This window comes from Astyanax mexicanus, chromosome 9 (assembly GCF_023375975.1).
Source record: "Astyanax mexicanus isolate ESR-SI-001 chromosome 9, AstMex3_surface, whole genome shotgun sequence".
In the NCBI taxonomy this organism is placed as follows: domain Eukaryota; kingdom Metazoa; phylum Chordata; class Actinopteri; order Characiformes; family Acestrorhamphidae; genus Astyanax; species Astyanax mexicanus.
Window position 1 is genome coordinate 23,509,900 of NC_064416.1, and position 27,631 is coordinate 23,537,530.

General features: G+C 38.3%; 1 protein-coding gene and 1 long non-coding RNA gene across 3 annotated transcripts; one reads left to right on the top strand and one right to left on the bottom strand.

Annotated features, from left to right (window-relative positions):
- Window positions 1-417: 417 nt before the first annotated feature.
- Window positions 418-12,313, bottom strand: c9h15orf39 (chromosome 9 C15orf39 homolog). Of its 2 annotated transcripts, XM_049483570.1 has the most exons (4): window positions 12,046-12,313; window positions 5,391-8,692; window positions 3,898-3,932; window positions 2,196-2,331 (listed from the first exon to the last, which is right to left on the bottom strand). In XM_049483570.1, exons 2-4 carry the CDS (start codon window positions 8,647-8,649, stop codon window positions 2,326-2,328), a joined length of 3,300 nt encoding a protein of 1,099 aa, XP_049339527.1. In that variant the 5' UTR covers window positions 8,650-8,692; window positions 12,046-12,313; the 3' UTR covers window positions 2,196-2,325. The 2 variants fall into 2 exon arrangements, with proteins under 2 accessions (XP_049339528.1, XP_049339527.1); XM_049483571.1 differs by lacking the exon at window positions 12,046-12,313 and having other exon boundaries at window positions 418-2,331; window positions 5,391-5,488.
- A 5,474-nt stretch (window positions 12,314-17,787) lies between these two features.
- LOC111194771 (uncharacterized) lies at window positions 17,788-25,268 on the top strand. Its single transcript, XR_002651249.2, has 3 exons — window positions 17,788-18,302; window positions 19,059-19,227; window positions 21,138-25,268. It is a non-coding gene; the product is annotated as an uncharacterized LOC111194771 (long non-coding RNA).
- The last annotated feature ends 2,363 nt before the right edge of the window (window positions 25,269-27,631 follow it).

Sequence of the window (27,631 nt, forward strand, 5' to 3'; positions counted from 1 at the left end):
CAGTGTATTTTGTATCTCATTATATGCATTGTAGAATAGAATTCTATCTTTAATAATTTAATATGCAGATCTGTGGTCACCTATAGTCAGATGATTTAATGGTTGTAAATCCTCAATGACTGCATTTGGTCCCTTATTGTCATTTTTAGAAAATTACAAAAATCAACAAAACATAGAATTTCTTGAATTTGTTGTGTTTAAGTTTAGTACACCCAGTCAGAATTTCCTACTTTCCTATAGTGGGGAAACTATATTATATCAAAAATTAAAAACATTTTGTTTGAGGGTGGCTGTACCTAGTTGTTTCACAGTGGTGAGTTTAGCCACCAGGGGGAGCTGGTGTCACTGTATGAGTACTTATGAATATAGATGTAGATTTGAGAGGATCCTGATTAAAGGAGCATCTGGAGGGCAAGGTTCATGTGCAACAACAACAAATTTAATACACAGACATTAACCAGGGACATCAGATAAGACAGGAAAAAAGATTGGAAAAAAAAATCTGTGCATTTGGAAGTAACCACATTATTCACAGTCACAGTATTTTGTCACTCAGCAGCAAACCTTTTGGCAAATTAACAAATGAATGAAATCAACAGGTATTTAAAAGGAACTACAAAACAGAAACTCCAAAACTCCCTTCTTAATTTTTTGGTACATTTTTCTTAAATGTAAGTATAAAATGTTTTTAGCGTAGCTTATTTTTAATAGACAATGGAAAGATACTTTACATTGATTGTCAATAGTTGTGACTGAAGTGCTTTAAAGAAAAGGGAGGAAAAAACCCAACAAACATTAAAAGAATTTAAACTTTGAACAGCCACTATAAAACATTTGTGTAAACAGTAGCTTAATTGTGTGCCCTTTGCCACTTAACTAACTAGGAATGTGGAACATCTGAAAGATTAAAAATACATTGTCAACTAAAACTAAAACAAATTGTGAAAAAATGTTAATTAAAAAGTTAATAAAAAATTGTTTCCTTCACAGATGAAACAATTATAGCAGCTGTTTATCAAAAACAACCTTCAAATAAGACTTCAAAAAAGTAAAAACAAACAATAACAATTTTTGTTTTGTTTTTTGGTGCATATTCTTATATATAAAAAAAAAAGATGGAATAGAAAAATATCAGAGAGGTCTTTTGGTTCAATACCTGTGTTCAGTATCTTTACTACTTCAAGTTTAAAAGTATACTAAAAGTACAGTATAAAAAAATTATATATATTTATATTTACAGTATAAAACAGACACACATCTACCACCACCCAAGTAAAGAAATAAAAAAATAATAAATTTAGTCCTCAATTTTCAGCCACCCCTTCTTATAGTCCACAAGCAGCTCCAGGTAGTACTGCCACTCAGGCTCACTGTCATACTTGACCTCAAACACAGTCTTCAGAGGGTTTGGATGGGGCTCGTGGACACACAGCACCACACCCCTGTACCACACCTCTGTCTTGTCGTTCTCCTCATACAAATGACGAATCCTTTTACCCACCAGGTCTGGGTACACATTCCTCCCAGCCTTCTTAGCGGTCTGCACAGCCGAGCGCAGCGCCCACCTCCGCCTGTGTTTGGACGTGTGCTGAGCGGAGAGGTAGGAGCAGTACTTTGCTCTGTGCAGACTGGAGGAAAACGGGGGTCGCTTCTTGTGTGTGGAGGTTCCGTGTTCCTTATTCTTGTGGCGTCGCTTACGTCCCTCGTTACCTCTGCTCCCCTTGTCCCTCACGTCAGAGTGCTCCAGAACTCTCTGGTACCGTGACACCCTGCCCTGACGCCCGCTGGTGTAGTAAACCTTCCTCAGCTTCAGGATCATCCCCGAGCGGCTCTTCGAAAAGCTGCTAGATGACCAGCTCTGATGAGATGACCAAGAGGCCGCCTCAGTCTCCACATCGCTGTTCCCCGATGAAAGGTCATCCGAAGTCAGCGGCCGTGCCCAGGAATTCTCAGCCTCCTGCTCTGTGTCCTCCTCTATCTTAACCTCCACGTGACCCTCACCCTGCTCTTCCTGCTCCTCATTGTTGCTGGCCACCTGGACATTTTCCCACGTCTGCCCCTCCACCAAGCCTTCAAAGCACCAGCTCTCAGTTTGCAGATCATCAGGCTCGTCCTCGGATGAAGAACTGTTGTCTTTTAAAAACTTCCTCTTGCAGGAGCTCTTCACCCTGCCTTTGCTTTTATGCTTCTTCAGAAGAGACGTCTCTTTGATGTTCTCCAGGTGCGTCTCAGTTTCTGGTGTTTGTGGTGTCGGGGACATGCAGCCAACCTCCAGCTCATTCACAGAACTTTCAGCTTCATCAGAGCACTCCACACATTTCAGCTCTACTCCTGTTGGCGAAACGAGAATTGTGAAATCAGATCTTACAACATATGAGAAGTGGGACTTCCACTGGGAGGAATCTGGTGTAAAATGGTTGTGGGGTGTAGTGAAACATGACAAGTACAAACTTTGGTCGAATATCCCACCTCCAAAATACTGTGGTTTTAGCTGATGCTCCCAATAGGCCTATTATGCTAGCAATAGGGGCATAGCATTGCCCATGCAAAGAAATCTAATCCTTTTCCATTCTTTTATGCTCATCAGTGTGCATATCATGACTTAATTTCAAGATGACGGCATCCAGAGAACTACCTTAAGGTACTGTTTGTGAACAAACAGTGTTTTTTTTTTTAAACTATCTGTGCACTTTCAAAGTTCTCAGAGCCTCGTTTCAAAGCCCTCGGAATTCCATCAATGAAATGCGGAGCCATTTTGAGTGTGTTAATGGTGTAAAAATAGCTATTTATCTTCATGGGCAGCTCTATGCCCCTATCACTAGCATTGTAAGCCTGTTGGGAGAACTGGCTACAAGTGCTTTATTTTGTAATGATGGGGGGTGAACAGAGCTATTCAACAAAAATTTGTACTCGTTATCATGTTGCACTACACCCAAAATCAATTTCACACCAGATATCTCCTTTAAAGTGCTAGATCGTATTGCAATAATAAAAGAAAGTCTCCTTTTTGAAAGAAAAAAAATTCTGACAGAAGCAAGCAGAGCATCTGCTCCTCCTAAGGAGAGTTCTGTACATTTGGCATTCTTTTTCTGATTTTTTTTTTTTTTTTTTTACACTTTTTACACATTTTTTTAATACACACCACAAAGAAAAAAATCCCAGACTACTTACTACTCCCAAAGTAGTGTGATATGCAAATAAAAAAATATAGATTCTCCAACTAAACTAAGCACTGTAAATGGAAACAGTATTTACATTTATTAATTCAATTAATATAATTAAGTGGGAAAATGCTCTAAACGTATAGAATCATCAATGTGTAATACCATCAAGCCGATATTAGCAGAATATTTTTAATCATGTATGAATCTGACTCAGTTCTTTAACTAAGGTATCCAGAAATTGTTTACACTGCAAACATTTTGTGCATGACCACCCAAATAATGTTAATATTTAATAATGTGTGGGATGCAATAGAATACAAGACGAGACAAAATAAATAAGGGTGAAATACGATGCCAGCGTTTGCGAGATGGAAACAGAGCATGCAGAAAATCATATTTAAAATTTAGCAGCTGATCCAGGATGATAACAGTGCAAAAAGCAAACACTGCTGCAAGCAAACACAGTCACACCTGCAGTGTTTACCAGCTGCTACAAGTTTCTCCCAGATGACTGGCCACATCCTTCCTTATTGGGACATGTGAGTCGGAAACTGACAGACATCCTGATCATATTAAACAAAGGGTTGCCATTTACCCAAAACAGCCTTCTGTACAACTAAAAACAACACTGAGCACGGTGGGAAAACATTAATTTTACAAAGGAAGGTAAGGCAGCTTAATAAGAGCTCATTGTGAGAAAGCATGAAGGGGCAACAGAGGAAAAGGTCTATACCTGAGGAACAGTTTGGACATCTGTGGAAGTTGAATCTGTAAAGTAAAAAAAAAAGGAAGGGAAAAAAAAGAAAAATTGTGTTCAACACAAAATAGTGATAACTCAAACAAAAATAAAAAAGAAATATTGAAATGAACATATAAGTAAAGTAGCAGTTTAATAAATAAAAAACAAATTAATAAGAATAAATTGAGCAGTATGCATGGAATATATTGATTGATAAATTAAATGTGTTGTTTTAAGATACTGAATGCCTTGATTTCTTTAACCTACCTACCAATCTATAAAACCTACAGAAATGATAATCGCTACAGTATTAAGATGCTTGATAGCAACCTCATTGCGAAGCCAGTGCAACTCTGATTAGGGATGGGGTAATAATAAATAAGTAAAATCATTTTTAGTAGTAATTTACATAATGGGAAGTAAATGTTTTATAGTGTATTTAATGTTATAATACAGCCTGACTCTCCTCTCTGGCCATTAAGCACACAGTTCCTTTTAAACGCTGCAGTCAACCAACTCACTGTGTGTGTGTGTGTGTGTGTTCATGGGATGGTACAGACTGGACTGATACCTGTTTTGATGACTATTTTGTTGACTATTAATTGACTATTAATTAGGATTTGGGTTGTTATAGTGTGTGTGGTAGCATTAGCTATAGCCTCTATTTTCTGTTCAATGGTGGTTCAAAAACAAAGGCAAAAAAACAAAGTGAGAGGTTTGCATAATATCTTAAAACTTTACCGGTAAAACTTTAATCTTAAAGTTTTACCGGTAAAGTTTTAAGATATTATGCAGTGTTTCCTTGCTGTACTGTAAAACTGAACTTTCTGATTTGCCTGTTTAAACTCTTTTCAGCACTGGCATTGAGAACAATGCATAACTCTGGTACTGGACTGGGATAAAACTAGCCAATCCATTAAAATATACCTGGATCAGCCCCAATCCACAATTACTGGATTGGATTGAGACATTCCAAACTTCCAAAGGTTTTTCCAATCTAAATAAATAAATAAATAATCGAGACAAGAAAATAATTATTTTATAGTATATATAAAAATCCTAGTCCAAAGGGTATTTGGCTCTTAATCTCATCCCTGAAGACTTCTTATGGTGTTGTGTGGTGCCGTTTCTACACTTTCTAAAAAGATAATTCTCAAGAAATAATCAATTGAACCTTTCTGACAACATTTCCATTTAGATTAATGTTGGCAATATTAGGTCCAGCATGAGGTATCATTTATGACGACCAAATCAGTCTTTCAAGTGGTTAACCCAGGGATGGCCAGTTCTGAAGATCTACCACCCTGGAGAGTCCAGATCAAGCACACCTGCCTCTTAATGTGAATATAAAGTAAAAAATTCCCAAACCAAGTATGCTGGATTAGAGTTGAAAGAAAATTCTGTAGAGTGGTATATCTCCAGTACCAGGACTGAGGATTAAACACCTCTTTTTTTAACTGATCTGAGATCACTGATGCTCAACTTACCAAGTACACTGCAGGCTTTAGAATAGTAGAGGAGGTTGACCAAATCTGGATAGATATCTTGCAGGTGTTTAAGGGACAGCAGCCTTCTGAGTTTTGAGGAAAAAGCCCGCTTATGGAGTTGGGTCAGGTGTCTCTCCTCTGACAGCGTGGTTGGTCGCAGCTCAACTCGATGCTCTTGCAGTACCTGGTCAATAAATGTCCCCTGGATCTGAGGAAACAGGACCTCTTTCACCACCAGCATCGGGATGAACACTGCCCCAGCTCTGATGACATGAAGAAAAGGGCACTCAAGCCTAATGACATAAGCCTGAAGCTGAACAACAACCTTGCTGAGTGCTGCTACTATCCCCTCCTCTTTCAACCAAACGTCTCTGGCCTTAGATCCAAGCAGGCATGATACCTTCTGGGTTTTAACTGGAGGAGAGACAAGGTTCAGACGCGATAACCACTCTTTTAGCTCCCAACGCGAGGTTTGAGAAATACAGGTTGATATGAGTGTGCACAGTGACTGGTGGAGCTCCATGAACTGATGCCGGGCATGTCTGCTGCTGCTCTTTGCTGGACTTGTCTCAACAGGAGAAGGAGGAAGCACAGGATTTGAAGGCACTGAACTTTTAAGGACCTCAGGTATAATGATGTTATATCTGGAGATCTTGAGGCAATGTGGAGGGATTTTACTCAGAGCAAAAGTAGGCTGAAGTGTATGATGTGTCTGAGGTGGAGCTGGGGGTTTGGGAGGCAAAGTGGCTGGAAGTTCACATGGTTTTATGGGGGTGTTTTTAGTCTGTACATTTTCTAATTTGTTCACTGCAACAGGCTCATGCTTTCGTTCAATTGAGGGTTCTGGTATTTCTGGTGTGACTGGGTGACATTCTGGCTCAAAATCACTCTTCACAACAACAATTCTGTGCTCAGCGTCACACACTGCTGAATTTACATCTGCTGCTAGTTTTAGATCTGTATCTGGTTTTATATCTGCCTCTGGTTTTAGATCAGCAGGATTTAGATCTGCCTCTAGTTTTAGACTGGCAGGATTTAAATCTGCTGCTAGTTTTAGATCTGCTGCTGGTTTTAGATCGGCAGGATTTAGATCTGCTGCTACTTTTATGTCTGCTGCTGGTTTTAAGTCCGCAGGTTCTAAATGTGCTAACTTTATATCAGCAGGTTCTGAATCTGCTGGTTTTAAATCTGCTGGCTCGAAATCTGCAGGTTCTTCTTTGACTATTCCATTATTGCAGCATTGAGTAATTGTAGAGTGACTGTGGCTGACCCTCATTTCTGACTTGCATGCAGCTTCATTGGTTTCTAGTTTCTCTTTCTTGACCTTCACCATTTGTAAACCATCTGAATTTAAGTTGCTAGCTGGTGATGTTTTGACTGCTTTGAGATTAAGGTCATCTTGACAGAGACTTGGTTTTGGATTAGTCCTTTGTGACATAGCTTCTTCTTTTTGAGGTTCTGAGTCAGAATGAATTTTGGAACTGCTGGAATCATTTGCAGGGGAGAACATGCCAGTAACTTCCAAGTAGGCTTTGTAAGGAGCCAGGCTGAAGACTTTGTTAATGACTGGCATTGGAGGGGAGGATGGTGACTCAGACCCGTCAGACTCATGCTGGTCCATCTTTTGAACTTTTCTCAATGATTCACAGTCGTTATCACCTTCCTTGCTATGTCTTTTGGGTATTGCAACACTGTTTGCTGGACTGGAACCTGGATTTTTATTGGACACAACAGCAGTGCATTGGGGAGAGGAGGTATAATTATGGCTACTGCCAACAGGAAAGCCATCATGTCTCTGGTTGGAAGCACCAAGTGTGTCATTTTGAGCACCTATATGATTGGAAACTTGTGCTTGGTGGTAAGTCCCTGAAATTCCAATGTGTCCATTAGGGTCCCGGTGGGATTCTGCGTTTTTATCTCTACGTATGGAAAAGTCCAGAGGTCGATCTACCTGATGCATGACAGGAGGAGGACACAGCCGCTCAGTGAACATGTTCATTTGGTTAGTATTTAAGTGCATTCTGAAACCTGGATAAGGATGTAAATTCCTCACAGCTGGGTGGCTTGTTGGAATCATAGTGTAAGGATGCGGCAAGTCACTGTAATAAGACTGAGGAATTGAGCATTGGCCTGAGGTTTGCTGAGGCTTTTCAACAATATGAGATTCAGCTATATGAGAAAGATTCTCTGGTCTGTAGATGCTCTGCTCTGTGCTAGTCTGTGGACAGTACAGCAAAGAATTCTGAGGTATTTCTCCATACTTGGATATGTGTGGACGATCTTGATAAACCTGTGTCGGTGAAGGTCCATAATGCATTCTAGTTGGCGTTTTGTAAAAAGAAGCCAGATCCTTATGCATTTGTGGGCGCACCTGAAAACGCTGGCACTGCTCAGCAGAAGGAGGGAGAACAGGGTGTGCTGGGCTGTATACATAGCCGCTGTGGTTTGGCTCAGCAAAAGCAGACCTCCTAGACCTGCTTGGGCTGAGAGAATGGTAACCTTGTGGCGTTACATCTTTTAACGGTAATCTCTCTCCACAGTGCTCGAATGGGAAGGACATTCGCTGCTGCATCAATGCTTCCTGCTCCATTTTGTGGAGATACGCCCAGTGACCATAATGCGCTGCCCAGTCATCCTCAAACATTTGAGGGGGCACCCTTTGTAGTCCTCTTTCCACAGCATAGTTCTGACCTACCGTGCGCTTAAGGTCAGTGAAGCAGGGGCTATGTCCATACACTGGTTTTGGAACAGCTAGGCCGACTGGGCTTTCGCCTGATGATGGGGATACGCTTGTGCATCCAACAGGAAGCTTTCTAAAAGCAACAGGAGAGACGACACCTGCAGTGCTGGGGCTTTGCTTGCTTCTGTTATAGTAGGAAAGCTTGTGCTTTGCTGCCAGCGCCTCCACTGATGCCGGAGAACCACTTTCCACAGGGAATGCCACATTATCAGGCCGGTAAAAGGCTTGATGTGTCACTGACCCCTCTGTGGCCACAGAATGAACACCTGGGCTCTCACCATTTCTCACATAAGTCCTAGAGGGGCTCCATGCTGAGGGAAGATCTAAAGCCTCTTGTCCACTGAGATTGCAAGATATGTAGGTCCGTCTGTATGGTAATGACTTGTCTTGGGAGTACTGAGGCAAGCTGTCTGCTTTGGGAAGCCCTGGAGGGACCATAGTCCCCACAGTACCCTCTAGCCTTGTGATCTTGCTTTGAGCTAGAGGATCCATGAAATTCTGCACCCGCTTGTTGTTCATCGCATCCTGTAATTGTGATGATTTTTTTCATGCCAAATGAGACCTATAAGGAATAAAAAAAAAGACAATTTAGATACTGTTTTCAAAAAGCATGAGCGAGTTAAAAAACAGTTAAGACAGTTTCGTGCAGTGAATATATATAATATAAATAAAAGCACAAATTATGACCTTTAAAAAGATATACTGCTACTTTTAAATTATTAAAATAGATTAGATCACAGAACAAGCAATCCTTTTTAAGCTATATACTGTAGCATGGTGTTAGTAATGGTACTAATACAAACAAGAGTGCTAGAGCAACTGTGTATCTCCAGTAAATTATTACGATTGAAATAGGTTTCTTTATCATAATTAAATCAACCTTATTTATCTAGTAATGCATGCATGCATGCATTCTTTTGTCACATTTAAGCAAATGAGAAATAGAATGACCGCAGATACATTCACCATATTAATACTGCAGATGTAGATTTCTTTCTTTGTCTCATATCTGGAGATTCAAGATTATTTTATATACATCAGCATTGGACACAGACTTGATCAATATTTCTGACTGATATTTTATGATGAAAGATTTTATGCAGTTTTTTATGTGCACCAGTTCGCTAATTTTTCTATTATTGTTCAAAAGAAGAATATTTCGAATATTTGTTTACCTTGGGTAGCTTTTTGATGGTTTTTTTTATCTTTATCTATCTAAACTGTGGAGCACCATCCTATTCAATAATTAGAATAGAAAGTATAGTAATGTATATAATATATATATATATATATATATATATATATATATATATATATATATATGCCCATGGTATTAATACTGCCTATGCAATGATGATAATGAATCATGATCATAAATTCTTTAATTCTTTGTTTTTTCCATACTCTAATTTTTCATCTATCCAAACAATTGGATAGAAAAAGAATTGGAAGAAAAGTTTAGACTTTGAAGAAAATGTCTTTGTATTCACACCCATAAAAGTGTCTTTTAATTGTAGACTTGACACTGGCAATAATATGACAACTTCCTTGAGAGTGTTTTAACTCTGGTGTTGCTGATCTTAGCACAATTCTCATTAAGATTGAGTATTGTGACACACAACAGTCACACAGTTCTTTTGTCTAGGAGAGGTTCATATTGTTTTTTTTAAGCATAATGACTGCCTTCACTTGAAGGCCTGCTTGGACAGCACATTGAGAATTCCACTGAAATGTTACCAAATGTAAATTTAGCACATGAATTCTACTCCCCTCATCTCCTCAATTTATTATAAAAGAATAAATAGAGGTGGCACACTTGAGACTGACTGGGGAATCTGAGAAAGCCTAACCAAGTGTCTGGGCTAAGTGGCACAACAACACAAGACTCAATTGTGTATATCCTCACCACAGAAGATGATGAACGGTAAGCCATTTTAGTCCAAAATGACACCAGTAATTTAAGTCCCAGCTCAAATTCAAAATTTTGAATCTTGAAATGCTGTGTTTACTAACAAAATCTCTCATTTTTGGTACCAGCTATGAACTAGTAACACTTTCGGAGATACATACAGGTAACAGGGTAACATATTCTTAAAGGGATTTGACTAGTAATTTGTTACTTTTGACTTTTTATTTACGGTGATACATCTTTACATACACACAATACAATACAATACAATACAATATGAATAAATCCTTAAAGCAGGAGTCTGTAAGATTTGGTATTTGGGGATTTAGAGACCTCTCTGGTGAGAATGTATAATTGCACAGATAATTTTTAAAAATCAGGTTTTTAATGCTGGGTAATGTATATTACTGTATGAAATACTGTGTTGAGTCATCATTTTGTTCAATGATGACCTACCAGACCAATGTTTTTAGAGCAATATTTTTTATTAGGTGATATTGCTTATGTATTGCCCTGTCCTAACAGTCACTAGTAAAAGTACAGGGTTATTCCACCAAATATTAATTTCTAAACTCTTAAAACTTTATGAATATGAACTTGTTTTCTTTGCATTATTTGAGGCCTGAAAGCTCTGCATCTTTGTTATTTCAGCCATTTCCCATAAATGCTCTAAATAACAATATTGTTGTTTGTAATTTGGGAGAAATGTCCGTAGTTTATAGAATTTTAGTAGTTTATGTTTATTTTACTCAAACCTATAAATAGCAACATCAGAGAAACTGAAATGAACTGAAGAAACTGATTTAGAAACTAAAGTGGTCTACAATTTTTTTTTCCAGAGCTGTATTTTAAGTAGCCAACTTCAACCCTACATGCAGCTTTTCATTAAACATGGTGCAAACAGGACCTTTTTGTATTTCAGTTAAGGGAAAATAAGGTATAAGAATAAAAGAGTTCTTGTCTATCTACTGAAATTCTCTCCGGCAGCTTTTATATCTATCTTTCCATCTAAAATGTACAATCTCAAATATCTCATTTTGAAAATAGCACTAAAACATGATTTAATTAATAAAATGAATATACTTAACCTCTCAGTCTTAGTAAGAATTGTAGTGTAGATATCTGTTACTATAATATACACTAGTTAAATTATAATTATGGATGTATGGAGTGAAGCCCAATGATAAATCTAGCCATGACTGACTCAGAATTCAGAAACTGTGAAACTGATCTAGTACAAATGAACTGAATGTCTAAAAGCTGAAATTCTACTAGTAAAAAGTGCACAGATATGGAGGTTTTGAATTTTTACCAGTAAATCTGTTACATCTTAAGGTCACACAGCTTTTTCTAGTTTTGTAACAGTGAACTGTAAGAGGAGGAAAAGTGGCTTCTGAACTCTTCAGTACTGCCAGCTCAAACACAGGCAGCGCAGAAAGACTGTGCCCCCGCGGAAAAACCCAACAACAGAAATAGACTGATCCATTTCGAGTGGGGTTCAAGTCACTGAGCTTAGCTAAGCAGGAAACTTCCGTTAGACCGGTCAAAACAAAGACACTGCTAAAAGCAGAGGAGCCTCTCAAAACGTCATACAGTGTTTCTCCTTCATATAAACAGGGCTGGGGAGCCTTGCTTACTGCTTACCTCTCTACAGAGGGGCTCACTTTCTTTAACACTTTAACACACTGTTTAACTCCCTTAAAGACGAGACCACCCCTCCTCCTGCGTTTTCTTTTGCTTCGTATTGTGAGAGAAGGTCCTCACGCGACGAGCGGAGGATTTTGTCCTCACGTGCTCTCTCTCTCTTGCACAAGAAGAGGACAAGGAGAACGAGGCGCGCGCGCGCGCGCACACACACACACACACACACTTCTGCAAAAAAAATAAAAAATACCAACCACACCTCTGGTCCTCACAAAGTCTTCCCTCAGACAGTTATTTATCTGAAGCACACCAGAGAGAGCTCCGTGCTAGTATCTGTTTATCTATCTGCACTTTTTCCTCACCGTGTTTATAAACAGCCGCAGCCTCCTCTCACCGCCGGGGCTCTCCTGCTGCTGCTGTAGAGCCGAGCTCAGTCAGGGAATCCATGAGTTAAACAAGCCAAAAGTCCCTGCCCTCCAGAATTACCCAGCGACCAGCTCACCCACACTCTACCCAACACCCGAGATCCGCGGAGCCGCAGAGGAGCGGACCATAACCCCCACAGTTCCGGACTCTTTTCCTCAGGAGCGCAGAGGCGTCAGTCCAAAAGTATGCGAGCTGCTGCAACAGCTGGCCAATTAGAGCAAGACAAAAAAAGAGGGAGGAGGATCTCAAGATACTGCCGAGGCTGTAGCTCTCTCTCTCTCTCTCTCTCTCTCTCTCTCTCTTAGTATGACTCTCTCACTCACTCTCTCTCTGTATGTCAATTCAATTTAATTTTTTTTTTTTTTTTCAATTTAAAAAAGCTTTATTGGCATGAACTGCAATTAACAACTTTTGTCAAAGCAATGAAACAAGAAGTTAATATACAAAAGGTAAAAAAATAAATAAATACATAGCAATACATATACAAATATATATATATATATATATATATATATATATATATATATATATATATATATATATATATATATTAACATGTCTTACATATAAAAGTAAATATAAATAAATAATAATAAAAAATGTAAATAAATGAATAAGATATTAATAACAGTGTTCTATGTTGTAATTATTTAAGAGGAGTTGTGATTACTCTGTTGATTAAGCTGATTTCTGTGATGATGTAGAGCTGAGACGTATTTGGCTGATAGTGTTATGGTCTCTCTCATTCACTCTCTCTGTATGTCTCTCTCTCACTCACTCTCTTTATGTCTCTCTCTATATACATCTTTCTCTCTCTCTCTCTCTCTCTCTCTCTCTCTCTCTCTCTCTCTCTCTCTCTCTCTCTCTCTCTCTCTCTCTCTCTCTCTCTCTCTGTTCCCACAGCAAAAATCTATTCTACAGGAAACAGACTCTTACCTTAGTGAATAACCTCAGCGACTCCAGTAGAAGTAAAGGCTCAGACAGAAAAAAACTGCCTAAATCTAGTCTTCTAGATCTAAATCTAGAGTTCCCTCTGACTGTGAACTGTATACATCGTCTGGCAGCAAAGGCATACACACACACTGTATATATACAAGAAACAGTTTGGGTTCCTTTTGGGTTTAGGTCAGGGGATTGTGGAGGCCAACATTTTTGAAGCAGACTTAAAGAGAAATATTTTATTAAAGATATATATTGTTTAGTATGTTGTTTGATTCATAGGCTTATATATGGTTCCACTAGTACAGTGAGAGCTAGCACATGATGTGAGTTTGCTAATTGTAACATCATAATGTACAGATTGGTGGGCCAGTTATAAGCCTGTTACAATATCACATTTTTAATTATCTGTTGTTCCTGAAATAATTGTGCTAAATGATATTGTAATTTTCAGCTCTATTTTAGGCCAAATATTTAATAAGAATGTAATCATATAATTTCACTTTTTTAAAGAGCAATATAACTATGAAATAATGGTTGTTAAAGGTAAATTATACGTGTAGCAATACTGACTACAGACTGACTGATAAATATGGGCTCATGTTCTTCCTAAAGTTTCCAGGCTTACATTAAAACTTACATTTATATTTACATTATAGTTAAAATCTGTGCACGAGTTTTGACAATAAGCAGATGGCACTGACAGGTTAAACATTCCAGCTGCCCTTTGTTTATCAGACGCTGTCATCCTGCTTTGGTTAATGGTTGACCATAACTGGTAGACAAGGCCAGAACTAGGTCATTTATTAGCAGAGTCTGGTGTAATGCACTTATTCCCAGACCTTACATGGAGCTTCCTTTAATGTTTTTGAGAAACAGAACAGATAGATCCTGTTGTTTGGCTGTAATGCACATTAAATTAAAAGTTTATTAGTCTAGTGTGTACTATTTTATTGCATGTGGCCTACTAGTTAATGTCCACTTATTTTATTGCTTCCATCTCCAGCTTATTAAAACACAACAACAGCAGCCACAGCAACAAAATGCAACGTCATTGGATAAACTCTTGTCATTAGAAGGCTCACTTATGTTTGCCTACTTGGGCAGTTAAAGATTAAAGCAGGCGGTCATTTGTGTGCACAACATGTACTAAGTCAACAAAACTTTGATATAATCCCAATCATGTCCTGTTTGCATATTTTGGTCACGTTATCAACAACATATTATGGTGCTGTATTTAATACCAGTGAAATGTGTAAAACCAGGCTCGTATATGCTTTGATTTCTGGAAGTCACTGCATCATACTGCTGGAAGTGCATCTGTTAGAAGTACCTAATTGCCCATCCTTTGAGATTCCCACTGTAGAGTCTAGACAAGCTGGTGGCCTCCTGAAGACCCCCACTGCCTGTCCTCTGGGGGTTTGGTCTTTGCTCAGAAGCGCAGTTTTGGAAAAGCAAGTCCCTACAGACTACCACACTGCTCCTTAAATTGTGTTGCCTTGGCATCAGAACATTACAGCCAATCAACACATGCCAACAAGAGATCCTCACTAAAAAAAGAGAAGAAAACAAACATACAATGAAACATGACACTTCAAGGAACAACTCCCATGATTTTTCCAGTGTTGTATAAGTATTAGAACCAAGATTAGAGATTCTGTGTGGAACTACTGAGGTAATTAAAATTAAAATATAAAAAAATAAATGTTATGAAATAAGTTTTTGTACCATTGACATTGAGCTTATTTCACCCTTTGAATCTGGTACAGGCGTGGGCTTTTACAAATGTCTTTTTAATGTAAAAAAATAGTAAGCGCTGGTTTGGATACTGTTGGCAATTACCAAGCTAATTAGATTAATTATAGGATGTGACTTATCGAGTCACAGTCTGAGATAATCAAGTTTAATTTAACAAATGAAATATATAAGAAGGAGGGACGATGATCTCACCCCTTGTCTATATTGTATAAAATCTCAGTTGTGGAAACCTGTAAGCGACTGGATGGTGTTTGCAGGCTGAAACAACATGTGTTGATGCTGTAGTAATGGTAAACCCTTTAATGCTTCATCATTGCTATGCCATAACTTTATGTATTATGTACATCCCTTATTTAGGTGGGATTGTTAACTGTTACATGGCTGTTTTGAATATTCAAAAGTGATGTACAGTCACGTCCAGTATTTGGACAATGACTACTACAAATGATTCAAAATGAAGCCATAATTCCTTTTTCACAGACTCAAAAATAACTGGTCTTGCTTTTTTAAGCATGACAAAAAAAAGAGATAAAATATCTCCGTATTCCAAGTGTTGTTTTTATATTTGTTAGCTCTTTATATTAACCAGTTGGTGTTGATTTAAGTGAAGGAGGTCACAAAGCAAACCCTTTAGAGAGAATGTTGAGGGGGTTTATAAAAGTTGGACCAAGGTTAAGTTGAGTATATAGTACTTGTGATCTAAAGCAAACATGGTTCCAGATAACCAATGTACCAATGTGGGGTCTGTATGGGGTTCCATGTTAGCTTCACATTTGGATATCAGAGATGGGCCCCATTGGGGTCAGTGTGGGACCAGGAGGGGTTAAACGTGGGCTCATCTGGGTTGCACACTGCACATGAGGCTTAGATGGACCCAAGTGATTCCCAGTAACAAAATATATGTACAAACCCACTCTGGAACAAATGTAGGGCACGTTCGACCCATGTGAGCCCTACGTGAACATGTAGGCTTGAGTGCATGTAATGGGATGGTACTGGCATTCATGGCCAATGCCAACAGAACACATTGGGTAAGAAAATGTAAGCTTTCTAAATAAGAGTTAGTCAGTCAATATAAGAAAAATCCAAATAGTCCAAATGTATGAATCTGACCCAATGTGTAGTAAACAGTGATTATCCAGAGTTTGGCAATCCACTCAGTTTGCTTAAAAACAAGAATGCTGTTTACATTTAAGGTCCTTGGAATGTTATGACCCACCATAAATCTACAAGTAGCAGTAATAAACACTGAAAAAGGTATCTCCCTTATCTGTACCCTTACCCCATACCAAGCCCAGAGAACAAAAGCAGACGGAATAGGACATTCTGGAGCCAAAGTCTTGGGAGAATTAACAGTGTTCATGTTCAGACTTGTTGTGAATCATATTACGCCCTAAATTACACAGTGATACATATGTAAACATCTGGTTACTTTTAATAGTACTCACAGTTTTTATACCACAATGAGACCAGTGTGTTCTCCTCCCCAAAAGGAGGGGGCTTTACTGATAAACTGTTGCTCCTTGGTGACTCTTATCACCTGGGGTGTAACTTTCCACACTGCCTGTAATAATGATGTCTGGATCTCATGGGTTAGGAGCTGTGATTTAAACTGCAAAAGGGGTGTAAATATGGAGTTGTTGGTTAAAGTGGGCCTGTCTCCCATTCTGCACTGTTATGCATAGTTTGTTTTAGAGTATATTGTATATTCGTTTATCTGTGTTTCACTTGTTGATTATTTTACCCAGATAGCAAAAGGATGTCAAATCAGTGTTCACTTTTTTTATTGCTAATGCATCTGAACAACTCTGATTGATTTATTTGTGCACATTAATTTAATGTCGTTTCAACATTATGGTTTTGTATGTTTGGTTGTAGTACCAAAAAAATTGTTTTACTTAAATTAAATATGTACGGCTAATGAACATCTATTTTCAATAAAGACAATCTCCACCTTTCTTAAACCTGGTCTTCAGCTGTAATTATTTCAATTCCTTTCTATTTGTTTTACATTGCATGCAAATCTATGTAGTTTAAACAGTTGGTGTTACACTTAGCCTGACTTCCTTCTTGGGAGTCTGATTGATGTTGTTTAAACCATGACACTCCTTTCACCTAAAAGAATTGTGAAGTAGATTCAGAGCCCCAAACACTCAAAGCCTTTAAATAAATTTTAGGGAATGTTAAATAAAGGTTGTTTATGGTTGCTTTTCATGATCAACCTTAAAATATGTAATGCAACCAAAAAATGACATTTATTCAATTATTTTGCTATTAGGGTATAATTTTATGATTATTTTATTCTTGGCTACATAATAAATGTAGTCAAATGTTTGATTATACACAGTCTTTTAGGTTCATTTTATTCCTTTTAAACATTATTTTTTATCATGTGTCTTAAAATATTCTTTACATCCTGATAGTAATCATTAAATCAATTTGACAGTCACAACACCACCTCTTGCACAGGCTTTGTACATATAGGCTACTGCAGATTTGTCTGCAAAATTAACAAAATTACAAAATTAACTGCTCTCTTTCACTGGTTAGACATTATAATGATCTGCTCCTGGGATATTCCTTTCTTTCTCCAAAGGACTGGAAACTTTATAAGAACAAAATCTACTAATTTTATAACTTATTTTGCAGTAAAGAATGTGTTTCTGTATTTTGTATATCTGCTCAGTGACAGTGTCGGGTTACAGACCCCGCCCCAGCTCCGTCTCCGCCTACCCTGCGTTCACACTGGAACGCGACGAGTCGCTTGTGTCGCCCAGCGTTTGTCGCTTGTGGGCGTGTCAAGCTCAACGCCCGCGTTTATCATGGTCCAGCCTCCGACAAGAAAAAAGGCACAAAAAAGGAATCACTTGGCCACTTTATTCTCCAGCTATAACTCCCAAACTTGCTGGACTCTTGTGCGTTTCTGTGATTTAACTGCGCTGGAAACGCAGCCGTTCCCACAGACTGATGTGGGTCCACCCCGTTCAACAGAAAGAACCGGGAAAGAAACTAGAAATTCAGAGAGCAGGAGCTTGAGGACGTCGAACCGCCTTGTTTGTGATTGGTCCAAAGAAAAGCTAGGAGCCAATCGGGTTAGAATGTCGCTTCACCGCGTCATAACTCATTTGCATAAAGTTGAGAAAAATTCATCTCCGTGTCGCTTGTCGCTCTGTCGCTTTGTCGCTTGTCGCCTCTCGCGTGTCGCGGCGACAAATCGCGCCCTGCCATAGGAAATGAATGGTCGCCTGTCGCTTTCCAGTGTGAACGCAGGGTTAACGCGGCACCTGATTGGCAAACAGAAATTTCACGTCTTTCTTCAGAGAAGACTCTGTTGATTCTGCGCATGTGCACTAGTAAACTGTAAACCGAGCCAAACCTTTAAATAAAGCGTTAAACTCGATATTTTCAGCACCTCTTTGACAAAAATGAAAAGGATTACTGTAAAATGGACTGATGGATTTACTTATTTGGAGCGATTTTGAAGCAGCAGGGAGAGGTAAGCGCTGGTGGGGGCTGTGTGTGTGTCTGTTTACCTCTAGTAATTCAGGGGGATTAATTACACAAGCTGCTGTAAAACTGTATAAAAAATGACTAACGCACTGTTCAGTAATCCTGAGAGTTAGACAGTTGTAGTGATGTATAACATGTCCGCATTGGATCAAATATGGACAACTGAAAAACAGAGATTCTAAGCTTCAGTATATGGCATATTGTGTGTATATATTGAGCCAATAATTATTCATAAACACAGCCAGATATTAATTATGATATTTTTCTGGCCCGCGGGTGGGCCAGGGCGCGTTAAGACGATAAAGTAGAAGCGTTTGATTTGATGCCAGTGTTGTCTACTCTCAACGCTCTATTAGCTCAGCTTGAAACCCACACGATGCTAAAGGTGGGTAATCCAGGTCCAGAAATTAAAAATCCATCCCAGGGATTAGGTTGAACTAGCTCCAGAGCCAGCCAGGCAATAGGAGCGAAATCCTGGGATGGATTTTTACTTTTTGAACCTAGATTACCCACCTCTACACCTAAACTAATAAAATTAAAAGCTCACACGCGCTCTCCAAACGAACTTACAACACTGAATCATAGCCTAGACCTAGCAAGCAAACCTTTGCATGTCTTGGCATGTACCAAGCCATAGCAAACATTACAAATACACCATTAGTGCATCACTAGGTTACTACAATATCTTATCAACAGTTGACTGTAGGAAACATTCAGTTTACCTATATGCTTTTCAAATTAGATGGTGAATTTCTGAAATCTCGTGCTGCTGAGCTGCATTGCATCCAACCATTCCGAAGCCCCTCGCTGCAGCTGGAGGCGCGTAACCAACTTTCTCACTGGCGCAGTTCTGGAGTTTGACGTGTCGTGCAGGTCACGCATCAAATACAAACCAATCGAAGGTCTGAATGGTAAGTTATATGTTTATACTTGTTATCCAACTACAAACTTTCCGGATGGCGCGATTTATATGTCTGTTTTTTTATGTTGCCGGAATGAAATATGAGTAACGAGGCTATTTTATCCGTGCGCCGTCTTTTTTTTTTTTTTTTAGTTCAGACAGTTTTTTTTCCAGCATTTTTACTCAGTAACGGGGAGTTTTCTAATGTAGCGAAGTAGATTACTTGTGTCAAAATGTACTTGAGTAAATGTAAAATTACCTATTTTAAAAACTACTTTAAAAATTACAAATTACTCATAAAATCTACTTAATTACATTAACGTGAGGCAGTGTAATTCGTTACTTTCCACCTCTGTTCATTTTTCAATGTTATATAAGTAAAAAAGTGTGGAGCTAGAAAACCCAGCCACTAGCTAGGCCATGATTGGTTCATTGTGTGCCAAGTTTGTGTATAAAACACTGTGCATTGCCTGTACTTGAGAGAGATCTAATGGACTTCCGGTGATGTAACATCTGAAGCTTAATAAAAGACAGATCTCCACCTCTGGTCTGGTCTCCAGACGTAATTATTTCAATTCCTCATCTATTTTGTTTTGTGCAAGTGCATAGTCATTTGAGTAACCGTGTCCACTTATTGGCTGACAGGCATCTAGCTTCATCCCCTGCTAGGCTAGCCTGCTGACAAATTTTTTTTAGAATTGGTTTTGCTGTAATCTAATATTATATTTAAACTTAACAAAACAAAATAAGCAAGAGGACCAGGAATGGCAGTAAAAAAAACAAGGGCAAAGATTAAGGCTTCACAGCTACAACAAGCATTAATCTTGAGCATTAAAGTTATGCTGGCAGCAACTGTTTTAACCTAGAAAAAACATGGCATTTATATGGTTTGTATGTATCTGTATATGTGTGTGTTTTGTTTTTTTTTTTGTTTTGAGTGAGGATTTCCTTCTTTATTTGCTTTCACAAATTTAAAGGATGAATGTACAATTGCATCTTGTCTTGCTATATATATCCCTCTCTATGTTCCTCTTTATGTGACTAACTATTTGCCTTCCTGTGTTTTGGAGTGTAGCTTTGGAAGGAGGTCTGTAGAGTATGGATTTCTTTCAGTTGGATTTCTGAAAAAAATGGCTCCCACAGCTGGTTTCTAAATAATTATCTACCATAGTTTTAGATATTGTTAGAGAATTGTTTGATAAACCATCATATGACCAGACTTTTGACAGAAGGAAAAAGTGTACACCATGCATCAGGATTTTGACACTGTCCTAAAACAGTTGTTGGGGGATGCAAGGGTTATGCTACAATGTGTATGTGACTGGAAATGTTAAAGCTAGTCAGAGTGCAGTTCAAGCAATGATAAGCAACAAACTATAACCACCATCTTTACTGAACTTTTATTTTACTAACTTAACTTGTATTTGAGTATATTTGACTAAGATTTGAGCAAAATCCTTTAGGGGCCATAGGAAAAATACTTTATCAAATGAGCAATGAATAAATATATTTAACTTTAATGAAATGTGACCTTGTGATGTCAGAGCAATGGTAAAATATATGTTTACATTTCTTTGTCAAGTTTTGAGACTAATTTGACCTGATGAAAATTTAAATTCGCAAACATATCTAAAATACTACAATGTCCAATTCACTTGAAGCCGATTAAAGAAATTCTTTCTACAGGCCCTATTGTAGAGGTTTCAGCGGGGGAAAATAGAAAGCGATAGACTTGTACTTTAAAAAAGATACCCTTTTGTTCAATGACAGTTGTTGCCTTGAAGAGGGGTAAAACTTGCATATAAGCTGGGGTTTGAGCTCTCATTCCTCAGACATGGAGAGAGTCCTAAGTCTGTATGTGGTTACATTGATTAAAAAGGCTTCCTCTCAAGTCTGCTCTTCTGTCTCTTTTCTACACAGGATATCTTCACAGGGAACAGTGCCATGGAGATAATATCAAGCCAAACCTATCCTCCTGCGTGTGAGAAGGGATAATCTTTTTTTATTATTGTACCGTTCACGAGGTCATTTCGAGACTAATTTGTTCATTATTTCTCTCACACTACTGTCCCTACTGAATGCAGCAGGATTGGGCCCTAAATATTTCCTTTGTGATAAATGATGAGAAGAGCAGAATTCTGAATTTCTTAATGTCAAACATGAAATTAAATTCACCTCGGACCCACACTGCTATTCCTCTCTGATGTGCTTTTGGTAAGATGGAAATAATTTGAATCCTAAAATGTGGTTGCACAGTCATGCCCTAACAACCAAATTTCCCCTTAAACATCCAGCCTAATTTACATACACTTTCCTCTACCCAGACACATCATCTGAAAAGAAGAAGTATGCCTAAAAAAGAAACACTGCATCAACGTTTTACTTCAGCTATGAATGCTTCAAAAACAAGCATAATTTTGATTCTATTTGAGTAACATATACCCAACGAAAAACACTACTAAATGAGACTGACTGTTTTTATCATGTATTTATTCTACATTCAGCTAACTTCACAGTAAAACCTGGAAAGTTTAAATATCTACTTTTTTCTATTTTTACTAATTCAGGTTTGAAGGGTGTTCAGTGTTGGAGTCATTTGAGTTGAACATTTCAGTGCTAACCCAAATAAACAAATTCAAAATGATTTAATTAGGCTATTTTCTAATTAATTTCTGTCTGGAGACAGCACTATCCAGTTATCCAATTATTGATTAAAAATACAAACTATAGAATCTACTCAATACACCTGAATACTTGAATTCAAATTTGCACTCACTTTGTTTGTGTAGAGTAAATTAAACAGCTGAGACAAAAAATAAAGTAAATTTCACATTACACAAACTGCAATTTTCCTATTGGCTCCTGGCATTATTTATTTACATAAAAGGCAAGTCTCCCCCAACCATAGCTTGCCCGCCAGGGCTGACTTTCCTTGGTAATTTAGTTATATCTCTATATAATGGTTATTTGTATGTTGTACTATGTTGTAGGTCATGTGAGCAAGTTACTATTTTCAGTATCGTATGACAAAGTGCTGGCAAAGCAGTAAGACTGCTGGATTAAATCTCTCGTACAATGGAGATGTTTATGCAGTTTAAAGGACCAAAAACACAAGCCAACCTTCCCTGAATAAACAATTGTTAGTCATATTGATAGAGTAATCTTATTCTATTATAGTGTTGAGTTTAGTAGAAATCAACACTTGACTTTTACTGTATATGCTGTTCAACTTCTGGAAGTAGTAGTAGTAGAAAAAGTGTTAGGGTTAGATGTGCATAATTAGTTCAGTTGTAGAACTGAGTACACTGGAACTCGCTCTTACAGTACACACAAGAGTCCAGGTGATTAAACACAGACTGTATGAAAGATTCCATAATAAATAAAGGCAGTTTTATTTAGTAATGCTGCACTGACTAGAAACCATTCGTCAAGTAAATGTAGTTGAAAGTAGGGCAAAAGGTTAAATGTTGTTTTTGTGAAATTAATACAATTTTACAAAATAAAAAAAAAGTTAAAAAATAAAATAAAATACAGACCCCACGTCTAATATTTGGTTACATTTACCTTTGCAAACTGCACCGAAAGGTAGCGATTCCACAGCCACTGTTGATGTGGACACAGCTGAGCCCAGGTTTTAACCATCTAGCACTTGGCTTGAAGTTATGTTAAAGAATTCTGTGCAAGCCTCATTATTCTACTACCTCATTATTCTATCCATTATGAGTAGTGTTCCATTTTTAAAACAGCAGCAGAGCATGGATACTACCACCACCATGCTTAAGAGTTGGTAAAGTGTTCTTGTTTTTATTTTTCCACGTATCTGTTGTACCTAGTACAACATAGATGGGGGGGCCTTCCCGAAGGAGTTCACTAAGCATACAACTGTCAAAGTAAAAGTAGAAAATAAAAGACAGATGAGAATCAAACTGTTTAAAGAAAGGAGAAGACAGATTTATTTAGCAGATAGTTTCAATCTTACAAATTGGTTTGAAACCCCCAAGTCTTCTAGGATACAGAGTTAAAAGCACAAGGTTTTATACAGGTAAAATGGGTTGAACACTCGGTGGGCTGAAATACAGATGGGGCATCAAGCTCCACCTTTCTTTTGTCACATAACCCTCTTCAGCTTTGTACATAATCGTATCCAATTGATCAGAGAAAAAAAAAAACTCAAACAGCCAGGACGAGCTGACCTGTGTTTGCTCTTATCTTATAGAAGGCTTTCACATTCCGCTCTGCTAACGAGTTGTTGGCTTCCTCATCCGGGAAAGTTGTCAGTTCCCACTCATAGATCTTAGTGAGTTGGGTGCTTTTTTTTACCGTTAGTGTATGTTGGCCTACTGCCACTGTCCAAACTATCATCTTTGTTGCCAATTAGTCCACACCTGTCCTTTGCTCTCACTCCTTTCCGAGCTCAGAGTCTTCTCACTCACACACACACACATATACTAGCAGGAGTTCACTCAAAGGACAAACGCAGATCCTTCTTATGCTGTTTCACAGTAATACTGTGTTAACATACACTTGTATATGTCTATAGGCTAACAATTGGGTCCCCACGTATCTTTATCTAATCTTACTATAAAAAGCCTCTCAGTCCATGGCGATTGTAAAATTGTCTTGACTGTAGACGGTGTCACCAATGTTGCAGCAGCTACCATTTTTTTCAGGCCTGTAATTTAGTTGTTCTTTGATTCATCCTGACCATCTGAACCTATTTCCTGTCTGCTGAGAGTAGCAGTTAAGGAGTGTACTGAACTGACATTTGCAAGAACTGAGAACATTTTCAAGAACAGAGACTTTGTTTGAACTGATGACCTTGGAATCTGCAGTTGTTTAGAAATGGCTCCAAGACATTCCTGACTGCAAATCGTGTCTTTTGTCAATGTGCTGTGAGTTAGTCGGTCCAACTGGTCCTGTCAGAGAAAACCATTTTTAATGCGAGCACAGATATAAAGCTACCAACATATATGCATCACTTTGACCCTATTCCAAAGGAAATGTGACACTGCAAGTGCTGCTGATATAAGAATAAAAGAAAAAATTGTGAGCACATTGTCTGAACTGTCTGATGAGTGAGCAAAAAAAGTACATATAGTGTGAAGATTCTGTGTTACAGGATATCTGTGCAGTGTGAGGCTGTTTTAACACTGAATGTTGTAAGTAGTGTTGTAGAAAAGAAAATGAAAAGTGGGCTACCCCCACCTCTCGTCCGGGGTACAACTCCCCTGCGTGTTCGTTTGATAGAGAGAGTCAGACAGGTGGAGTGAAGTTGAAAGCAAACCAAGTATTTATTACAAAGTACTGAATATTCAGGAGAACCAACACATGAAAGACCGTCTAACAGCCGTCCCAGCATAAGTTCTGACCCCCCTCTGATCTGACTCCATGTTTTATACCCCAAATGACGTGAAACCTGCTGATGAGGCGTTGCTAAAATCATCTCATGTTAGTGTGCATAATTTCACGTGTTAGTAATCCATTTCACGTGTCTGACCGGACCATCAGTGTTTGGCCTTGACTGTGTTCTTCCAGACAGTGTGGTATTGTTTTAAGAATTGACTGGGTCCAGTCACAGTGTGATATTGTTTCAGTAATTAGACAGTGCCACCCTCCCTATGTGCGCGCATCCTCCCGCTTTGGTAGGTGAAGGACTTTGCACGCACAGAGAGAAAGGCCACACTGTTTGTCCTGAAGCCTCCTTTGTATCAATTTAGTTCATACAGAGTGCACCAGCTGATGATTGATGGCCGTTAGTCAGAGACATGCAGATAAACAAAATGCTTCAAACATGAGCTATATAAGTTTCACAATAGTTCTCATATGTTATATGTTAATGTGTTAGTGGCGCGTGGTTAGTCCGCCATATAATAGATCCTATGTGTTAATATACGCCTTATGTATCATGTGGGTTAATTTGTCATAATAAGGATGATGTTAGACACATGCTCGATCAAACAGTGTTTTAAAGAATATACTGTGATTATTGGTTAATCTTTTATATAAATGCGTGTAAAATACACTGTGAGTAATAAAGATGATCAAATACAATGTGAGTATTGGTTATGCATATTGAATACAAGGTTTCACACAATGATTATGTCATTATAGGTACTAAGATAAGTAATCATAACTGAAAGATATTTGTCAATAAACCCAACGTATAATAAACAGTTACTCCTCAGTAGTGAATGCAACACAGACCGCACATGCATCGGACAGAGACAGAGTTTGTTCATAGCTGTGGTAACTAATTAGCATTTCCTGGCTAATATATCAGATTTAACTGCGCCTTAGCAGCAGTTTAGCTCAAATAAAAGGAGTGTATGTGATAGCTGTGTCAGATCAGGAACGGATCACATTCTTACCACGAGCGAATTGCTTCAGAGTTCGTTTGGGAACGGACTGAGACATCCTCCACTGGCAGGTCTCGGCCCAGTAATTTTGACACACACACACACGCATGCGATTACTTGTGTGTTTTCACACCTGCTCAATTGAACCGCACTAAGGGTACAAACGAACCACAGTCTATTTTAACCAGACCAAAAAGTGCTGGTGTGAAAATGCCCTTAAATGTTTTTTTTTTTATATATGCTCAGTTCGATTACACATTCTCGCAAGAGTGATCTCTAAATGCCCAAAACTTTTGGACTTATGTGTATTATATCACTATATTATATCACTCATATATTTTATCACTATATTATATCACTCATTTATTATATCACTATATTATATCACTCATTTATTATATCACTATATTGCCAAATGTATTAACTTGCCTGCCTTTGTGTTTGATGATGTTAGGCTTGGATTGAGCTGCTCGGCCATGGAAACCCGTTCTATGAATCTCTCCACACTTTACTGTTCTTGAGCTAATCTGAAGGCCACATGTAGTTTGAAGGTCTGAAGTGATTGACTCTACAGAAAGTTAGTGGCTTCTGAACACCATGCCCCTTAGCATCTGCTTGTCATTTTACGTTGAAAAAGTGAGTTGCTTTCACTATAAATCGATTTCACTTTTTTTTTATATAACTGACAGTTGACGGTGGAATGTTTAGTAGTGAGGAAATTTCAAAACTGGACTTTTTGCACAGGGATCATCCTATCACAGTACCACACTGGAATTCAACGTGCTCAATGATTTGCATGAGTCAGCAAATACTTTTGGCAATACAGTATATGTAAGGAATGATCATTGACTAATTTTTTAGAATAACAATTCCTGCTTCCTTGTTCTTTCCTCCTGATGCGATGTGTTTACTGCAGCGTTTGTTTTTACTGCAGGTGTGGCTCCGATAGTTTTTTCTAAGTAGACACTGGAAACACTTCCAACTGTCTTGATACACAGGACCATAGCATGGCATGTATACATGAATACATATGGTTTCTGCATATAACTAGTATCTTTACATATATTGAAATGTTAACACTGATTAAGAAAATAAGATTGCACTGGTTGCACAAGCAAAAAACATTCCTATCAGTCACCTTATAGTTTATAGTTTCTTTTTAGTGTTGTATCTAGTTGTATGGTACAAAAGGTTATAACATATTGGGGTGGTTTCCCAGACAGGGATTAATCTTAGTAGTAGACTTAATTTCCATTTCAATGGAAAATCTCCATTTAAAATGCTGTGTCATCCAAGATTAGGTTTAATTTCGGTCTGGGAAACCAGTTTCTTTTCTTCACTAAAAGGTTTCTTTGTGAAGTCAGAGGTGGTTCTTTGCTAGCTCCAAAGAACCTGTTTTGACACCTTTATTTTCAATGCTATCTTATCAGTTACAGTATTACAGTATTAACTCTGTTGACGGTACAATACGTTCTGCTGGGTTGTTTTAAAGGTTATTACACTTCCACAGCAGGTGCTCAATAAAATCAGTAGTGCCTGCTTGTGCTGACTCTGAGCTCCCTCCCCGAAGGCTGATTCAAAGCTTATTAGCTGATGAAACCTTGCTTGGCAGTTCTGGTGTCAGTGCCAATGCCTTCTATGAGTTCACTCAGCCATAGTGTTACATCAGCTCAGTCTCTACTGCCTCTAATCTACCTAGGGGAGCAGCGCAGTGGGGCCCACTCTCGCCCCCGAAGAACAACAGGAGGAAATATCAGCAGTGTTTATCCAACCTTAGTGACATTTCAAGAGCCTCTCCAGTCTGCTAGGGGAAGACTGTGTTGTTTTCTTCTCTATAAGCATCACACAGTTCTTCTGCTGATAAGGTTTTTATTGTTTCATTTTTAGTGGCGATATTGTCGATAAGGTCCAGTTCATAAGGTCCAACTTCTTAAGGTGCAATTATCAGGTGTTCAAGGTGCAACTTCAGCACACACATTGCAGTCAGGTGAGTTTTTTTTTTTTTAAACTAGCAAACCAGAAAACTAGCAAATCGCACTCCTGTTTACAAAGCAGAGA